Below are 16,395 nucleotides of genomic sequence, written 5' to 3'. Positions count from 1 at the left end.
CTCATCTTTCATTTGCATGAATTTTCCACGCTATGGAAACAGCGCGCTTGGTGGCAGGGTTAGGCAACAGGCCATACTGGAGCGCTGGTGTGAGGTGAACAGGGAAAACTGAGCTGAACGTGATGAGCAGTGACAAGCAGAGGCCTGCTGCTGCAGAGGTGCGGCCCGTGGGAGAGCTGGGACCTCAGCCCCAGGCAACCCGCCCCGGGAGCACTTACGCTCTCCCTCCTGTACACCGTGCGGATGCAGCTGAGGGTGTTCCCATAGCCGGTGCCAGCCTGCAGGCGAGCCTGTGGAGAGAGGCAAGGGGTGAGGGGCCAGCCAGAGACAGCCCTGTCCCCCCAGGATGCTGAGCTCCCAGCACTGAGGCCCAGAGAGGGGAAGGCCCTGCCTCAAGTGACCCCGTCAGGAAGGAGGCCTAGGCATCCGTCCTGGTCAGGTGGGCCCTCTGTTCTCTACCTCCTCTGCCGCCCTCCATGGCCCATTCGCATCTGGCTACATGTAGCAGGAGAAGAACGAAGGCCAGCTTGTTGTGCGAAGACAATGCCCGTTTGGGGACATACGATTCTGCTGTACCTTGAGTACAAAAAGCTACGCCATGGTTCTGGCCCATCCGATGCCCTTCACGCTGGCCTCTGAAATGCTCCTGGGGGCAAGCTGCCCTTCCCACCTCCAGACCCCTTCCTTCTCACTTTAACGACAGGCTGGTCTCCTCGCTGGCCTCGCACTTCCTTGCCTGTGTCTACACAACAGGAAGCTTTTTCCAAACAACAATGGATGGTGTCACTGCTGTCTCAAGCTCTCCAGTAGCCTCCCATGAAACTCAGAATAAATTCCACACCTAACCGGCACCTGGGAGGTCCTGGGTGAACCCCCAAGCGTGCCTTTCACTGCCCCTGAGGCATTTCCTCCACGCCCATTGTGCCTGCCACATGGCACATGCCCTATCCTTGGAGCATCTGGTTTTTCCCACATCCAGAAAGTTCCACCTGTGTTCTTCCCCTGGAGGCCTCTATCTCCAGCCCCTGCTCATCTTTTGGGTCTCAACTTAAATGCTGCCACGATTTCACCTGTTTGTCTGTTGTCTTAAGGTTTATTTGGTTTCCGCCTCGGGGGCAGAGTCATCTCGTATTTCTCTCTCTCTCTAGGAGCTGAGCATGGCCCTGGGACTTGGCTCTTGGCACTGGCTGACCAAAGCGCGGGAGGGCAAAACCATGGCCTCCTCGAAAGAGGCTGGTTCTGGTGGCTGGGGGCATGAGTAGATAGGCAGAGAATCCGAGAAAGGGCACAGAAGAGCCCAGGGCACTCTTCACCCTGGGTCTAGACCAGGGCAAAGGACTGATGGCACTCAAGCAAGGTGCCACAGAGGCCAACGGCACAGCTTAAGCCTCTAAAGCCTCCAATTGCAACGGGGGCTGGCATTTAGTAGGCACCAACTACATACTTGGGGAAACACTGGGCATCGTATGCAACTTGTCTCACAGAATCCCACAAATGCTATGAGGTGTGGATACTCTCCCCATCCCAGAGATGAAGAAAGTTGCTTCCCTGTGTTAGTTTCCTATGGCTACTATAACAAATTATGACAAATTTAGTGGCTTAAAACAATGCAAATTTATTCTCTTACAGTGTTCCAGCTAGTCTACAGCAAGCTGAGCCCTGATTAGAAAATTCTGGTCATACTGCATTAGACCTTAAATGCACCGGCTGTGCCAGCAGCCAGGGGAGCACCCTGGCTCTCCACCTGGGACAAGGCAGCTGCAGGCAGGGATGGAGCTTTTGAGCCAGGTCAGCAGCCCAGGCCCTCCTAGTTTGGCTCCTGCAGGGGCGAGCCTGGGACCCTGGGACAAGTCACTCCCAGCATGTGTGTTCATCAGGACAGAACAGGACTTGCTCACTGCTCTATCACTGCCTCAGTGACAGTCTTCAGGACAGCCCCCCTGGGGAGGTGCTCTTTATCCATTTTACAGATGAGGAAACCAAGGCTCAGGGGAGTTCAGTGCGGTGCCCTAGTCATGGGAGAATACGTGGGAGGCAGGGACTGGACTCCAGGTTATTCTAACTCTTGCCCAGACATTTCTCAATGAATGTGGGGCACAGAGAAAATGCTTGCCAGATTGAAGGAAGGAAGGAAGGAAGGACGGAGGTCGTTCTGGAGAGAAACAAGGGCTCTGGGCCATGTAAGCCAGCATCGCCAGCCTGGTACCCTCAGCAGAAAGACTCTTAGGCTGAACAGAGACCAGGTTTTATGTATCAAGAAGGGTTCCCTGCGGAGGATCAGGGGGCAGAGTGGAGAGACAAAGAAGAGTTCTGGCCTTTTCACACGACATGTGGCCAAGCACAGGCTGGCCTGTGCAAGAGGCAGGGGATGAGGATGGGGGCTCCAACAAGCCCTGCTAGCCCCTAGCCAGGCTGTGGGCCAGGGAAGGAGGCTCCAGCAGGGAGACACAAAGGTCGACTGTGTCAGAAACGTGGCTGTTAGGCCTGCAGGGGTTGCCTGTCCACCACCGCTGCCTCGCCATCCCTGTAGAGCCTGCACAAAGAACACGTCCAGGATGCACTTGATGTACAAGCAAAAGGCTAGGCTCACATGAGGGACTCGAGGAGCCAGGGAACACCTGCAAATACATGTAGGAAGGAGCTCCCTTGTGGCACAGTGGCTTAAGGATCGGTGTTGTCACTGCAGTGGCTTAAGTCACTGCTGTGGCGCAGGTTCGATCCCCAGCCTGGGAACTTCCACATGTCATAGGTGTGGCCAAAAAAAAAAAGGCATGTAGGCTGATCTCTTTCTCAAGAAGACAACAGGCCTGAGCTCTGAGAAGGGGCCCAAGGTCACACAGGAAGGAAGAGAGGGAGAAAGGAGATGACGACAGCTGCTGGAAAAGGGCCCGAGAGGGTCTTCTTTGCACAGGATCCTGGCGAGCATTCGATATAAATCTGGAAGCAGGGGTGAGGAAGCACTATTTGTGGCCATGTTCTCAGGGTATTAACTGTGAGTGCTGCTCACCTCGGGGGGACAGGGGCAAGGGTGGAATCAAAAGATGTCCCTTTGAAACATCTCACCCCTCAGTGCTTCAACGTGTTGTACGGCCTGAGGCAACACCCTTCCCCGTTCTGGGCCAATTTCTACATCTTTAGAACAATGAGTGTGGATGATCCCAGGGCCAGATGGATCTGCCATCGCAACTCCATCGAGTTCTAACAGTTTCCCACTCCCAGGTGAAGCCAAGTTCTAACCTGACACCAAGGCCTCCGGGAATTGAGTGCTGACCTCCCCCTCCTGGATTCTGATCTGTAGCTGCTTCCTGAACCTGATGCTTTACCAAGCATGGCCCCCGGGCAGTGCCCCCACCCCAGTGCATTTGCCCATGCTGTTCTCCGCATGTGGAGCATCTTTCCCAATCATCCCACCTTAAATTATGGACTCGGATGCCACCTCATGCTGGAAGCCTCTTCTGGCTCCTTATTTGCACAGAAGCTTGTAAAAGAACCCTCACCAGTGCCCTGGCCCCCTCCCCTGCAGCTCTGAGAACCTGGAGGCAGAAATGGAACATTCACAAAAAACAGAATCACTGCCAAGCAACGAGGGCAGAGCATTCCAAATGGGACGTCCTAGCACTCCACCCCCAGAGGCGGCACAGAGAGCCTGCCCTGGGCTGGAGACTCTCTGGAAACAGAGACAGCAAGCACATTCCCAAAGGCAGACTCCCTCCAAGACCCTTCCCAAAAGGAAACGGCAACACGGCGACCATACCTTGACTGTGTCCAGAGGGTGGCCGACAATGACACTGGCTGCACCTGCGGATCAAAGAATACCTGGTTACTCAGCCCCTGGACTCCTAACTTGCACCAGCTTAGGACAGAACAGAAGGCTCAGGCTTTTACGTTCATTTACTCGGTCAACACCCAGTCACCAGACGAGATCTCCAGCGTGTTAGGCACTGGCTCCCACACAGAGGAAGGCAAAGAAATGGAAGAAATCTAGGCCCTGCCTTAAGAACCAAGCACCCTGAAAAATGGAAGTGAAGGTGCAGGGATAACTGGGTATTCACATGCAAAAGATAAAGTTAGACCTCTAGTTCATTCCATATACGAAAGACATAAATGGGAGTCCTACAGCTATAAAAATCACATACTAAAACATAGGGGAACAGCTCCACGACTGTAGGCTTGCAAGAAATTCTTAGATGTGACACCAAAAGTACAAGCCACAAAAGAAAAGCTGCATAAACTGGATGGGGCGAAAATTAAAAACTTTTCTGCATCAAAAAACACACTCAAGAAAGTGAAGAAACCTACAGAATGGAGAAATATATTTGCAAATCATACATTTGATAAGGGTCTAGTATCTACAATACGTAAAGAACTCTAACAACTCAAAAAAAATTTTTTGAAGGCAGGGGCACTTGAATAGACATTTCTTCAAAAAAAATATATACATATATATATATATATATATACAAATGGCCAACAAGCACATGAAAAGAATCTCAGCATCAACAGTCCTTTGGGAAACGCAGGTCAAAACCACAATGAGCTTCTGCTTCACAAACGCTAGGAAGGCCATCATTTAAAAAAGGAAAAGGAAAGAAAAATAAGTCTTCATGAGGATATCGAGTAAGCAGAACTCACATACATGGCTAGTAAAAATGTACACGGTGCAGCAGCTGTAGAAAACGGTTTGGCTTATTACAAAGTTAAACACAGGACGCCCCTAGGACCCAGCAATGCTACTTTTAGAAATATACCTAAAAGAACAGAAAATAGTCACACAAACAAATACAGGTACACACCTGTTTACAGCAGCACCATTCACAAAAGCCGAAAGGTAAAACAGCCCAACGGCCACGGCGAAGGACATTGTATGGTCTAACCATACAATGGAATAGTACCATTCACAGAGGGGAATGAAGCACCGACGCCTCCCACAGTGTGAACGAAGGTGGAAAACATTACGCTACGTGAAAGACACCAGACAAAAAACTGTACAATTTCATTTATGTGATTTCTCCAGAAGAGAGAACTCCTCAGAGGCAGAAAGCAGGTTAGTGGTTGCCAGGGTTTGGAGGAGGGGGAATGGGAGTGCCAGATTCACTGGGCGGGAGAAAACTGCTTTAGAACTAGGTAAATGGTTGCCCAACACGGTCAATGTACTAAATGCCACTGCATCGCATACTTTCAAGTGGTTATTTTACGCTCTGTGACTTTCACCTCAAAAGAGGGGGGAGGGCGTGAAGAGAAAACCCAGAAACTTTTTGGGTTGTCTGCAGGTTATTTAGCTTTTCTACACTTCGTTTTTGGCATGTGTAGTGGGAACAGTATTAGCACCCACCTCACAGTTCCATTTTAAGAATGAAATGAGATCATCAGAGTTCTCACTGTGGCGCAGTGGAAACAAATCTGACTGGCAACTATGAGGTTGCAGGTTCGATCCCTGGTCCCACTCAGTGGATTAAAGATGTGGCACTGCCATGAGCTGTGGTGGAGGTCACACCCTCGGCTCGGATCTGATATGGCTGCGGCTGTGGTCGGCGGCTACAGCTCCGATTCAACCCCTAGCCTAGGAACCTCCATATGATGAAGGTGAGGCCCAAAAAAATGCCCCCCCAAAAAAAGAATGGAATGAGATAATAAAGGTAAAGTACCAGCAGAGCGTGGCACTTAGAGGATGATGCTCGAAGGGGCGACGGTCCCTGTTGATTTTTCTTTTTTGCTTTTTTACGGCAGCCTCTTCGAAATGGTGAAGGAGCCTCTGGATCCTCGCCCCTCCACACACATTCGCAAGGCCCGAAGGATTTTGGAGGCAAGCAAGCAAAGCCACCCTGAGGCCATGCTGCAGGAGGGAGGAGGGAGACTGAAACAGGAGCCATCATCCTTCTGAGACAAATTCCTCATCGTGCTCATGAGGAAGGAAGTGTCTCTACGAGCAGGAGTGACTAAACCAGGCAAGGCAGGCAAGGGGTCCTGGAATATCCCATATCTACAGAGACAGAGAATCCAGTTATTCCTGAACAGACATTCCCTTGGCCTAGAACTTTCAGATCCCTCTCAGCCACCCATCCTAGAGAATTGGGCAAAGGTTCTCAGTTTTGGGCAGATAACGGGCAGCAGACAGCCGGGCCATCCACTCCAAGGGAACCCCTCCCTTTGAAGGAGGAAGGCGCTATGGCTGCATCCTTCACTACGGGCCTCCCTCGGCCCAGGGCAGCAGCCCCAGATCCAGCCTTGGGCCACGACCTTCCTGAACACTCATTAGCCCACCCATTGGGAAGCAGGGGATACAAGATAAGAAATGGGATTATCAGGTCAGTTGCATCCTGATCTTAGATCACATAGACCAGTAAAATTTCAAACAAAATGTGAAGGATATAATAGTGAAATGTTATCACACCCGGTCATTAAGAAAGAAAACAGCTATGGATGAGTATAGGGCTTAAGATGACCTTGGTACCAGACTATCTGGGCTGGAATCCTAGTGTCTAGCGTTCATCCTAGATGCATGGCCTTGAGCAAGACATTGAATTTCTCTGTATATCCATTTCCTTATCTATAAAACAAGTAGTAATAGTAGCTAACTCACTGTCGCTATAAAGAAGTTTACATAAATACATGAGGCCACATGTTATTGTATGATTCTATTTACATAAAATGTTCAGAAAAGGCCAATTTATAGAGCCAAAAAGTAGTTCAGTGGTGCCCAGAGAAGAGGGAGGGATGGAGTTTCACTGTAAATGGGCGTGAGGGATCTTACTGGAGGATGAGATGTTCTAGAACTAATTTATGGCAGTGGTTGCACCACTTGGTTACATTACTAAAAATCATCACATCATACACTTGCAATGAGCGGATTTTAGGATATGTAAGATAATCACAATAAAGTTGTTGCAAAAAGTATCCGGAAAGCATTTAAATAGCACCTGTACCTATTAAGTATTCAATGTTATGACATTCATTTCATTTCATGGAAACCAAAAAACACCAAACAAAAACGTGCTAACACCCACAAAGCAAGAGCAACCTCGAATAGAGGACAATCCACTACCTGCTGTGTAAGCTAGGTTGGGTCTCTGTGTCATCAGAGATGCTGAGCTACTCTGACAGCCTTACTCTCCCGGATATTTCTGAAACCAAGTCCCTGGCAGCCCCACTGAAGTTGGTCTGGCTACTTAAAGGGCAGCCAAGAAAAGGCTCTCCCTCGAATGGCTCAGTCATGTCAGCAGAGGGACTGGTTGTCCAGAGAGGGGCTGCCTGTGCCCAGTGTGCCGCTGGGCACAGCCCCGACTGGCAAAGTTAGGAGTAAGCCTCAGCCCTACCCAAGGGAGCCCGTGCAACAGAACGACCCCCAGTGAAGGGAACTGCCTCTGCTCAGGATGGTGAGAAGCAGGGGCTCTGTAGCCATCGTGGGAAGGACAGATGTGGATTCCTGCTCAGTGGAAGGAGACCACCAGAAGGGGACACCTGAGATCCTAGCTGGTTGGTTGCTTTTTGATTTTCCACCTTTTACCATACAAATATCCTGCTCTCCTTCACACCCAGAACACTTGGTGGGGCACAAACACGCTAGCTACAGTCTCTACATCAGGATCGCAGTATGTCAGTGTCTTCTGGGAGGGGCTGTGCTCGTCAGATCTCCTTCCTGATAATCCGCTTAGATGGGGCCGGCAGAAAAGCTATACTTTACAGTAAACAAAGTCTCTCAACCCCCCACCTCCACTCCAAGAGCTGAGCAAAGTGGAAGGACAGCCCCACTGGAGAGAGAAGAGAGAAGCAAGGCAAGGGATGTGACGCTTGCCCAGGCAAATGCACCCCAAGCCCTGCAGAGAGCAGCTCCAGAGCAGTAGGAAGGGCCCCAACAGTACCCCAGGAGAGGCCTGACAGTTGGCAACATCTGAAAACGTGAAGGGTTCCTCCGGTCCTGTAGTGGGCATCTGCAGCCTATGCTCAGCCCCAGCTCTACCCTCTGCTCCATGCAGCCAGATGCCCCCAGCGCCTGCCTGATCTGATGCCAAACTCTGGCTCAGCATCCACATCCCACACCACCTTCATAAGAGTTTCTGGGAGCCCTGGTCCCCAAACTCAGGTGCACCCCAGGTTGCTGAAGGTGTGTATGTACTAGGATGCTCCATTGGCTGTCGGCTTTGACGGGCGGTTTAATCATTATGTGAACAAGCGCTGGAGATTGAACTTTAAGGCAAACTGCAAGCTCAGGGTGAATCTTGGCGGGGCTTGCAGAGAGGGGCTCTGGGAACGACCACAGGGAAGCAGCGGCCAGACCTGCCTGCGGTGGGCAGCACAGGGCACCTGTGGGCAGTGCCCGGATGCTGAGCTCCCTGAGCCTGCAAAGCATGGAAACTCAGCCCAGGAGGTGCCCCGGCATGGTCGCTCTCCTCCTCTTGGGCCTGGGCTGGGCTGTCCCCTTAACCCACTCACCTCTGGGAGTCCCTCCCGTCTGGGGTGTGCTCACCTCCAATCCAGCCGGCCACAAAGTCTTCCAGCTGAAAGCTGCCCATGGTCGCGGCCACAGCTCCTGGAGCTCCCAGAGCCAGGTCTGTGCCCCTTCAGAGTCTGCCAGGCATGGCCCGAGGGGGAGTGTGCAGACCAGCCAAGTCGGAGCGCAGAGCTCCCACAGCAGGTCCTGCTCCACACGGGGCTCGGAATTTGGCTCCTGCTCCAAGGGCTGCTGACATCACGCCCCCAGTGGACCTTAAAGGCATAGCGCGCCACCGGGAAGGGGAGAGTTCGCCAAGTTGCCACCTCTCCTCTGAGACACTGGAAATGAATTCAGGACTTTCTTGCAAAGTTCATGGCAAGAGGCAGGGAGGGAGGCATTATCTGGGAAGTATTTGATTACAAACACCAAGTTCTCTGGGATAAATTGTTTAGCTGGGTGAACACATCTTTTAAGCTAAAACAGAGCTGAAATAAGTTTAACTGAAAATCCAACCATCAGAGCTGATGGAAAACCACAGAGTTTTACTCTCAAATGCACAGGACACTTACTTTCCACGACAGCTTTAGAGATCAGGGCTTTTCCCCGGCTCCACCCTCCACACCCCTCTCCAGCCTCCAGGTTTCAGAAGCCCGTCTCTTCCCGAATCACTGACATAATGTGTACAAAGCATCTAACCCACGGGCAGGCTCCAAGGTAGCTCCAAATAAATCCTAGTTCTGAATAACGCACTGAACTCAGGCCCCAGTCAGGGCACACTCCTTACACTAGCCCTGTGACACGCGTGTTATCATCATCCCCAGTCCTAGATGAGGACAATGGCTGTATGCGACAAAGATTTTAATCACATGGATTTGAATCTTTAAGGAAACACACCCACATTGAGATAAAACTTGTCACTCCTGAATGATTAGGCTGAGCTGTGAGGACAGATGTGTATTAGACCTGGCTGCCACATGGAGAGCTCGGGGACACCCCAGTCAGAACGGAAGGTCCTGCAGCACCTGGAGCAGAGGACACACAGCCCCCTGCTGACAGCACCCCAGCCAGAGCCCTGAGCACTCTCAGTCTGCCCCTGGCCAAGCTTTCAGGAGGGGTGAGGCTAGCCTGGAAATTTCCTCTAAAAGTTGCCTGTTGTGTGGTCTGGGCGGCCGGGCAGCACTCCGTGCCCCTCTAAGTGCCTACCTTGCAGCTCCCAGCTGCCCTGATGCCTCACCCACATCACCCTCGGGGGTTCCCTGTCCTCACAGCTGCCATGAGCAGGCAGTAGTGTCAGTGCCGCGGCGGTCACTTTTATGATGTCAGCTTGGCTGGATGATAGTGCCCAGGGATTCCAGCCTGAATCTAGGCCTTGATGTGAAGGGATTCTGTGGATGTGGTTTGCATCCAGCCACCAGCGGATTAATCTGGGTGCGTTTCTTCCAATTGGCTGAAAGGCCTCAGAGGAAGACATTCCACATGTGGAACAAGCATTTCCAGCCCGCCCTCCAGATTTCACACTTGCCCAGCCAGACCCTACACTTACGCAACACACAACCTCTGACTGGTTCTGTTTCTCTGGTAGATCCCTAACTGTGTACACCCGTAAAACAGAAAGGACGAGGCTCACAGGTGACTCAGGGAGGTTCAATAAGATCCTAACCAGTCCGGGGCTGTCATGCCCCACAGCTGGAACGGCTTACAGCTTGCTTCCGACCTCCCCACACACACTCGCCATCCTCCCCTCCCCCCACTTTTCTCTCCAGCCCCTGGGCCTGAAATGGTGCTTCACGGGGTGCTCGGGTCTCCCTGGGCCTGCGCTGGTCCCCGACAGCCAGAGGCTTGCTCTTCCGGGTCCCACCCCCAGGCAGTGATGCTTACTGCTATCCTAGCCACGTCCCACTTGGTGCCCTGGGCCCAGAGCAAGCAAGACCTGGAGGGCCAGGGTCAAGTCTAACTCAGGCGCCCAGGTCCCTCCAGGCTCAGGCTCAACCTACACCGTCCAGCCTGGAAGGCAGAAGGGTGGTTCTCTCTCTCTGCCTCCCTCTCTGTAGGCAGGCTCTGCACCCAGCCAGCCCCAGCGAGAGGTCCATACTTACTGGGGGATGTGACCTGGCTATGCGGAGGTGCATCTGATCCAGGGAGAGCTCCCTGGCCTCCCTCCAAGAAGCTCAGAGGGCTGATATTCCTCTGTGCCTGCTAGTTTGCAGCAGGGAATCTGGCCTTAGCACCTGGGATCGCAGAAAATGTGAGCAGTAAGGCCTGGTGGAAGGGGCCTCTGCAGGGCCCACTCTTCTCCCACTGGCACAGCTACGTCACATCAGCCAGGCCATCATGTGCAGCAGCTGCCCAGGGCCCCTTCTTCCAAAGCAAAACAGAGTTTTCCACTGAAGCTTGAACCTAAGGAGCTGAGAGGAGTGGGGGCTACCAGGAGCACCCCCCACCACCAATATGTACGTACCCTGCCATGCTTGGGACATGTGCCAGGACAGTTAGGAGAAACTGGAGAAAGTCTCCAAAGAGTTGTCATTTTGTCATCTCACCCTGGACCAGTCTGCAGATGGAGAGCCTACCAGTTCACCCACTCTTCTGGAGGACCACCCAGTGTGGGCACCAAACAGGAAGGTCCTGAGTTGGCAGGCAGTGGCCCTGGAGCCCTTGGAGAGCCTCCTAGCCCAGAAAGAGGGTGCTTGAACTGCTAATGAGCGGCAGCAGAGCGAAGGGTGCGGGCTCCTTTCCAGAAGGAACCTCTATGCTCCATTCCTAACTGTGGGCCACGCATTTGGGGGTCCTGGGCTGCTGCTTGTTTCCCGCTTCCCTGCTTTGGGAGCAGCATTTGTCGTGCTGCTGTACACACTTGTGTCTCCCACCTCGGGAAAGAGCAGCTAAAGCCACTGGGGCACAGAGAGCTCAACTCCCTGGGTTGCGAGAGCCGGAAAGAAACCCCATTTCCTTTCTTCCTCAGCTCCTTCCCAGAAGGCAACCCCCAGAGCATCTCCCACGGCGGTGGGCATACGCGGACGGGCTACGCTGACTGTATGTGACCATGAGCGGTCCACTTGCCATCTGCCCTCTCTCAAAGGGCAAATGGGGGGCACTTAGAATATGTCGGTTTCTGCTCATGGGAAGGTCTCTGTCACAAAGGGGACTATTTGCCTGAGATGCCACCTGGGGGCAGCTGTGACAGCCCTGGAGGAGTAAGGTGCCAGGCAGCAGTCAGTGAAGGCTGCCTGTGCCCAGAGCCTCATAGCTGCAACGAGTCTATCCAGTCCCATGGCGCCTGGATACTTTCTCAGCCAAGCCCAGAGTCCCCCACTTGTGCCACCTGCTACACCTGAGCAGCAAAGTCCTGGGTGAGCGGTGCCCCGCCCCCTGCTCTCCTCTCCCTTCTGGAAGCCAGCTCACCCTGCAGGCGTCAATTCTCTCCCACTGCTGCTCGTTCTCTGTGCTCATCTCCTGCGCCTCCTTCCTTCCACCTGGGGCTCCTTAGGGCGCTCTGGACCCTCTCTCGGCTTATAACCCCCACTCCTCACCTCCAAGCTTTCTTTGCTCTACCAATACTTCCACTTGTTGGGCCCCACGTCATCTCTAACTCAGTACATCCTCTGGACTCTGTTTAACTAACTCTCTAACTAGCCCTCCTTCAGTGGCCCACTCAGCTCGCTGCCCAAACCAGATCCCGGACGTCATCGTGGCGCCTCCCTCCCCCACAAAAGCCTCACTCCATCAGCCATGATGCCCCGAGGGTCCCTCTCCTCCGCGGCCCTGACATCCAGCCCTCTCTGACATCTCCCCACGGCTCAGCCCCGCCCTGTGCCACCGCCCGCCTAGACCATGGCGGACAGAGGCTCCTGGGTCCCTCTGCCCCAGTCCCTTGTCCCTCCAGCAGCTGCCACAGTGAGCTTGTGACAGCTTGAATACGCTCCAGTGCTCCTCTGTTGAGGGGCCTATGATGACTCCCCGTGGCCTTGAGAGGAAGTCCACTTCCCCAGCTTGGCATGTGAAGGTCTGCAGGGCTGAGGCTGGCTGCCTTTCCACTTCTCACCTCCTACCAGCTCAGCCCTCCCCTCAGGCCACAGCCCCAACTCGGTGGTGTGTCCCTACACGCTTTCTGTGCGTGACTGTGCCCGTGTGTTCCCTCGCTAGGAACCCCTCCACCTTCCTTGAGAGACAGCTCAGACACTTGCCCTGAGAGGCCTTCCTTGAAGCACTCACACCCCCCTCCACCCTGGATCTGCTACCTTTCAACTCTGCTTCCACAGTATCCCAGGCATCACATGCATAGCATGGCCATCACACTCTGGGCTGTCTTCCCATCAGGACTGTGGCCCCCCTGAGAAGGCAGTGCCTTGTTCTCTGGACCTGCAGAGTCTGGCACAGCCTGGTGGACAGTCGCTGCTCAGCGAGCCTTAAAGGGGAAACCATGGAGCCCAAGTCTGAAGGGCCTCCTGATCACTGGCAACCAAAGAGGGAGTCCAGACGCAAAGCAGAGAAGAGGCCCGGGCCTTTCGGGCCCTCAAAAGTTCCCGACGCAGTCCCATCCCAAGGCCTTTGCACTCACTGCTCCCTCAGCTCGCGGCCCCTCCTCTTTCCGTTCTTGAGGCCAGCTCCACCTCCTTCGGGCCTAAGCTCAAACACCCTCTGCAGAGAGGCTTACCAGACCATAAGGGGGTCTAGACCTCATCGCCCCCTCCCTGCTTCTCCTCCCTGACCTCACCATGGTGGTCTGCCCTTGCCAACAATACCCAGGAGCACGGGACCCATCTGACTTGTCCCCTGCCAGTGCTTTCTAAGCCACTGCCACAGGCAGGTGAACAGTAATGACGAAGGACTGAGGGCAACTGAATGAATTAAGTGGGACATGTGCACATCTTGTCTTTGTTCCTTGGGCTTTGTACCTGCTGCATCACTCCTGCGTCAGCCTCAGACAGTGGGAACTCTGGGGTCCCTTCCCTGACTCTGAGTGGCGATTCTTAAGGTGCTCTTGGAGTTTCTCACTTGGGGTAGGACTCCTTCCTTCACGGGCAGTTCTCTGAGAGTCAATTCCGAGCACATTCCTACCATATCTGGGCTAGCGCCTGTTCCACGTGACACTGCAGGTCAAGACACCGAGGCAAAGCAGCCACTGGGAGGCTGGGCTGCCTGCGTTCTGCTTCTGGGCTGCTCACCGAGCACCTTAGGCAAGTTCAGGCCTCAATTTCCCCTCTGCCTTTTGTAGAGATGAGTCCCCTCTTAGTGTCCAGAGACGTCTGAAATCCATGGAGATGCCAAGGATGGCTGTCTTATTAAGATGTGCCAGTAGAGGGCACTGCTGCACAGCGCTTGGGGCTCTCAGGAGGAAAAGACCAGCTTGGCAGCCCCAGGGGAAGAGGTTCCTGGCCCCGCTTCCCTGGCTCTAGGCTGGAGAGTCAGAGCCAGGATATACTTGGACAAAGAAAGACGTGCTGACATGGGGGCTCAGAAGGAGCCTGGCGGTGCCAGAGTGGCCTCTGAGGGGCCTGAGGAGGACCCACTGCAGGGAGTGCTGACCATGTACTTGGAGGAAGAATTCCCCAGTAGAGAGAGTTACCACCCTCATCTCGTCGCCTGCCTTAATCATCAAGGCCTCAAATGTACCAGGTTCCTGCTCACCTCAGGGCGCCAAGCTAGCCCAGTGCCACATGCTCTACCTACGGCCATCTCATTGAATTCTGAGGCCAGGCCCCATTTTTCAGGTGATAAGAATGAAGCTCAGGGTGATTAAGCAATTTCTCCAAAACCACACAGCCTGTGAGTGGAGGATTAAGGATTCGCACCTGCTGTTGACTCCAGACCCAGCTCTGAACCAAGGTGCTGCCTCGTGGCCTAGCCTTAGAAAGTCGAGGCATCTTTCCCCAAAGCCCTGCCCCCGTCCCTGCCCTGGCCCCTCTGCCTCAATGTCCTAATTTCTCTGACTCTGGTTCTCCACCATCAGGGAGATGGTATTAACATTTGCCAGCTATGCTCACATGCTCAGGGCTGCTGGAGCCAGTGTCTCACACCGGAGCGCACTGGGGCGGCCTTCTGGCCTTTCCTCCCTGCCAGGGTCCCGTGGGCTGAGTTGGTTCTTGTGCAAAAATGAGAAAAAGGAAAGCCTGGTCTTTTTCCTCAGCTGGTGGACATAAGGAGGCTCGTGCTGAGAGCAAGCAGAGGCTGGGCAGCTCAGAAACCAGGAAATTTAGGTGGGGGGAACCGGGGATTGAGTGGTTTCTGCAGAAGGGGGGCGTGGGGGTGGCAGCATGGGAGGACTCCACTGCAGCTGCTGAGGTCACATCCAGAAGCCCCTGCTGAGCACCTGCTGTGCGCTAAACTGCCAGGGGGCACAAAGAGTTGGTGATGTGGAAAGTGAGACAGGAGTCTGTTTTGGGAATGGTGGCCCTAGCTGTGCCATGGGGCAGCTCTCTGCCCCCAGGCAGCTCCAACTTCAGCTGCACGACTCCAGGGTAGACCAGGAAACCTCATACCTGCCTGAGCTGCAAAGAGAGGCCAGACTACGAAACTTCAGGAACGAACTGGTCCTAAAAAGCCAAGCTGGATTTGGGTCTGCAGAGATAGAAGAGAGGGCATCGATCACATCACAGGCAGAGGGCAGCACTGAGTGACACCGGGCCCCGCGCCTGAGGGTGTGTGTGTGGGGGTGGGGGGACGGGAGCCTGAAGAGTTTCCTCGTTGTGGGAGAGGAGGCTGAAGCCTCACGGTGTGATCACTGAAGACCTTGGAGGCAAGGTGACTCTACCGGGGTGGGGCGGGGTTGCAACTGCTGGCTAGCAGCAGTCCTCAGTCCTGCTGCTCCTGTGAGTGGACAGAGGACCCATCTTGGTCCCAGCTGCATCTCACCTGGACAGACCTCCCTGGCCAACACTGAGGCGAGCTCAGGCTCCCTGTCCAGCAGTCTTGCTCTCTGTGGGGACCCGGTGGGCTTGGCTGGGAGGCTGAGGCCGGGGCTGCTCCAGGCTCTCGGAAGCGCTGTGCTGCCCCTCCCTCACCACCCCCCCAGCACACGGACACTCACCCGTCTCGGGAAAGGGTGCGGTACTAGAACCCTCAACGCGTTCCGTCCCCAGGGACAACGCACGTCTTCCCGCTTGCTCTGCGTCTCTGGATACACTCTCTTCCTTCTGGACCTCAGTTTCCCATCTCCCAAAAGAAAAGCCACACTTAAACCCCACACCTCGAAGAAAGAAAGCGGCCACCGCAGCTGCCGCCCTCTCCGCACCCACACTCGGAGATGGCCACGCTCCGCCCCCTTCCCAGCAGCCCGTGCGCCGGCCCCCAGCATGCCCCGCGCCCCGCCCCTGCAGGACATCTCGTTTTTGATGCAAATACAAAGCAAAAAAAAAAAAAAAAAAACTTCAAAGAATAAAATCTCAAAACCATGTGGATTCGATTTTCTCCAGAATAGAGGTTTCCCAAGTGACAAAAGCTGGGCCCAGGAAGAAGGCCAAGGAGAACCAGCCCTAAAGGCAGTACAGTGCACCTGCGCTGGGCGGCACGTGGGTTTGCGGCAGCTGCGTCTCCCAGCAGAGCGGCGGAGCTGTGGCCTGCCTCTGCCTGTTACTAACATCCAGGCGCCTCAGAGTGGCCAAGGTGGCTTCCACCACGCTTCCTCCACTCCTCCCCTGATTTTAGGCCCCAGCAAACCAGACTACACCCCCTTTTCTGTCTTAATTGATGCCTCATCCATTTATCCAACATTAACGCTGGAGTACCTAATGCTTGAGTAACGCCCAGGGCTGGGGCACAGCCCTTTTGATCTTAGCACATTCCTCCCAAATACAGTGTTAATGCTACTTCTCTCTGACTCCCCCGCCCCAGCTCCAAGGCCTGCTTGGTGAACGAGCCCTCTCTGCCTATGAATCACTAGAATTTGGCACTATGATTTATGGTAGAGCATTATGGTAGCCAGTCTCCGAAATGGCCCCCAGTGTTTCTCACCCTCATCAGATCTC

At 54.1% G+C, this 16,395-nt stretch overlaps 1 protein-coding gene across 4 annotated transcripts in view; it reads right to left on the bottom strand.

Moving 5' to 3' along the window:
* The window catches only part of SLC25A48 (solute carrier family 25 member 48), a 55,772-nt gene extending 40,091 nt beyond the window's left edge, over window positions 1-15,681 (bottom strand). The window contains exons 1-4 of one of the 4 annotated variants that reach the window (XM_005661657.3): window positions 15,459-15,681; window positions 14,911-14,989; window positions 3,755-3,798; window positions 219-290 (exon numbers count right to left, since the gene is read on the bottom strand). Coding sequence is in view for 3 of the 4 variants with exons in the window: in XM_013995128.2 (XP_013850582.2) it covers window positions 219-290; window positions 3,755-3,798; window positions 8,465-8,510 (162 nt within the window). In the remaining variant the exon portion in view is untranslated. Of the gene's footprint in view, window positions 1-218; window positions 291-3,754; window positions 3,799-8,464; window positions 8,684-14,910; window positions 14,990-15,458 lie in introns of those variants that run through there. The other 3 variants (XM_013995128.2, XM_005661655.3, XM_003123965.6) reach the window with 3 other exon arrangements.

The sequence above is a fragment of the Sus scrofa genome, chromosome 2, assembly GCF_000003025.6.
Source record: "Sus scrofa isolate TJ Tabasco breed Duroc chromosome 2, Sscrofa11.1, whole genome shotgun sequence".
NCBI classification, from domain to species: Eukaryota; Metazoa; Chordata; class Mammalia; order Artiodactyla; family Suidae; genus Sus; species Sus scrofa.
Note: the sequence above shows the minus strand (reverse complement) of the source record. Positions and strands in the feature narration are given on the sequence as shown.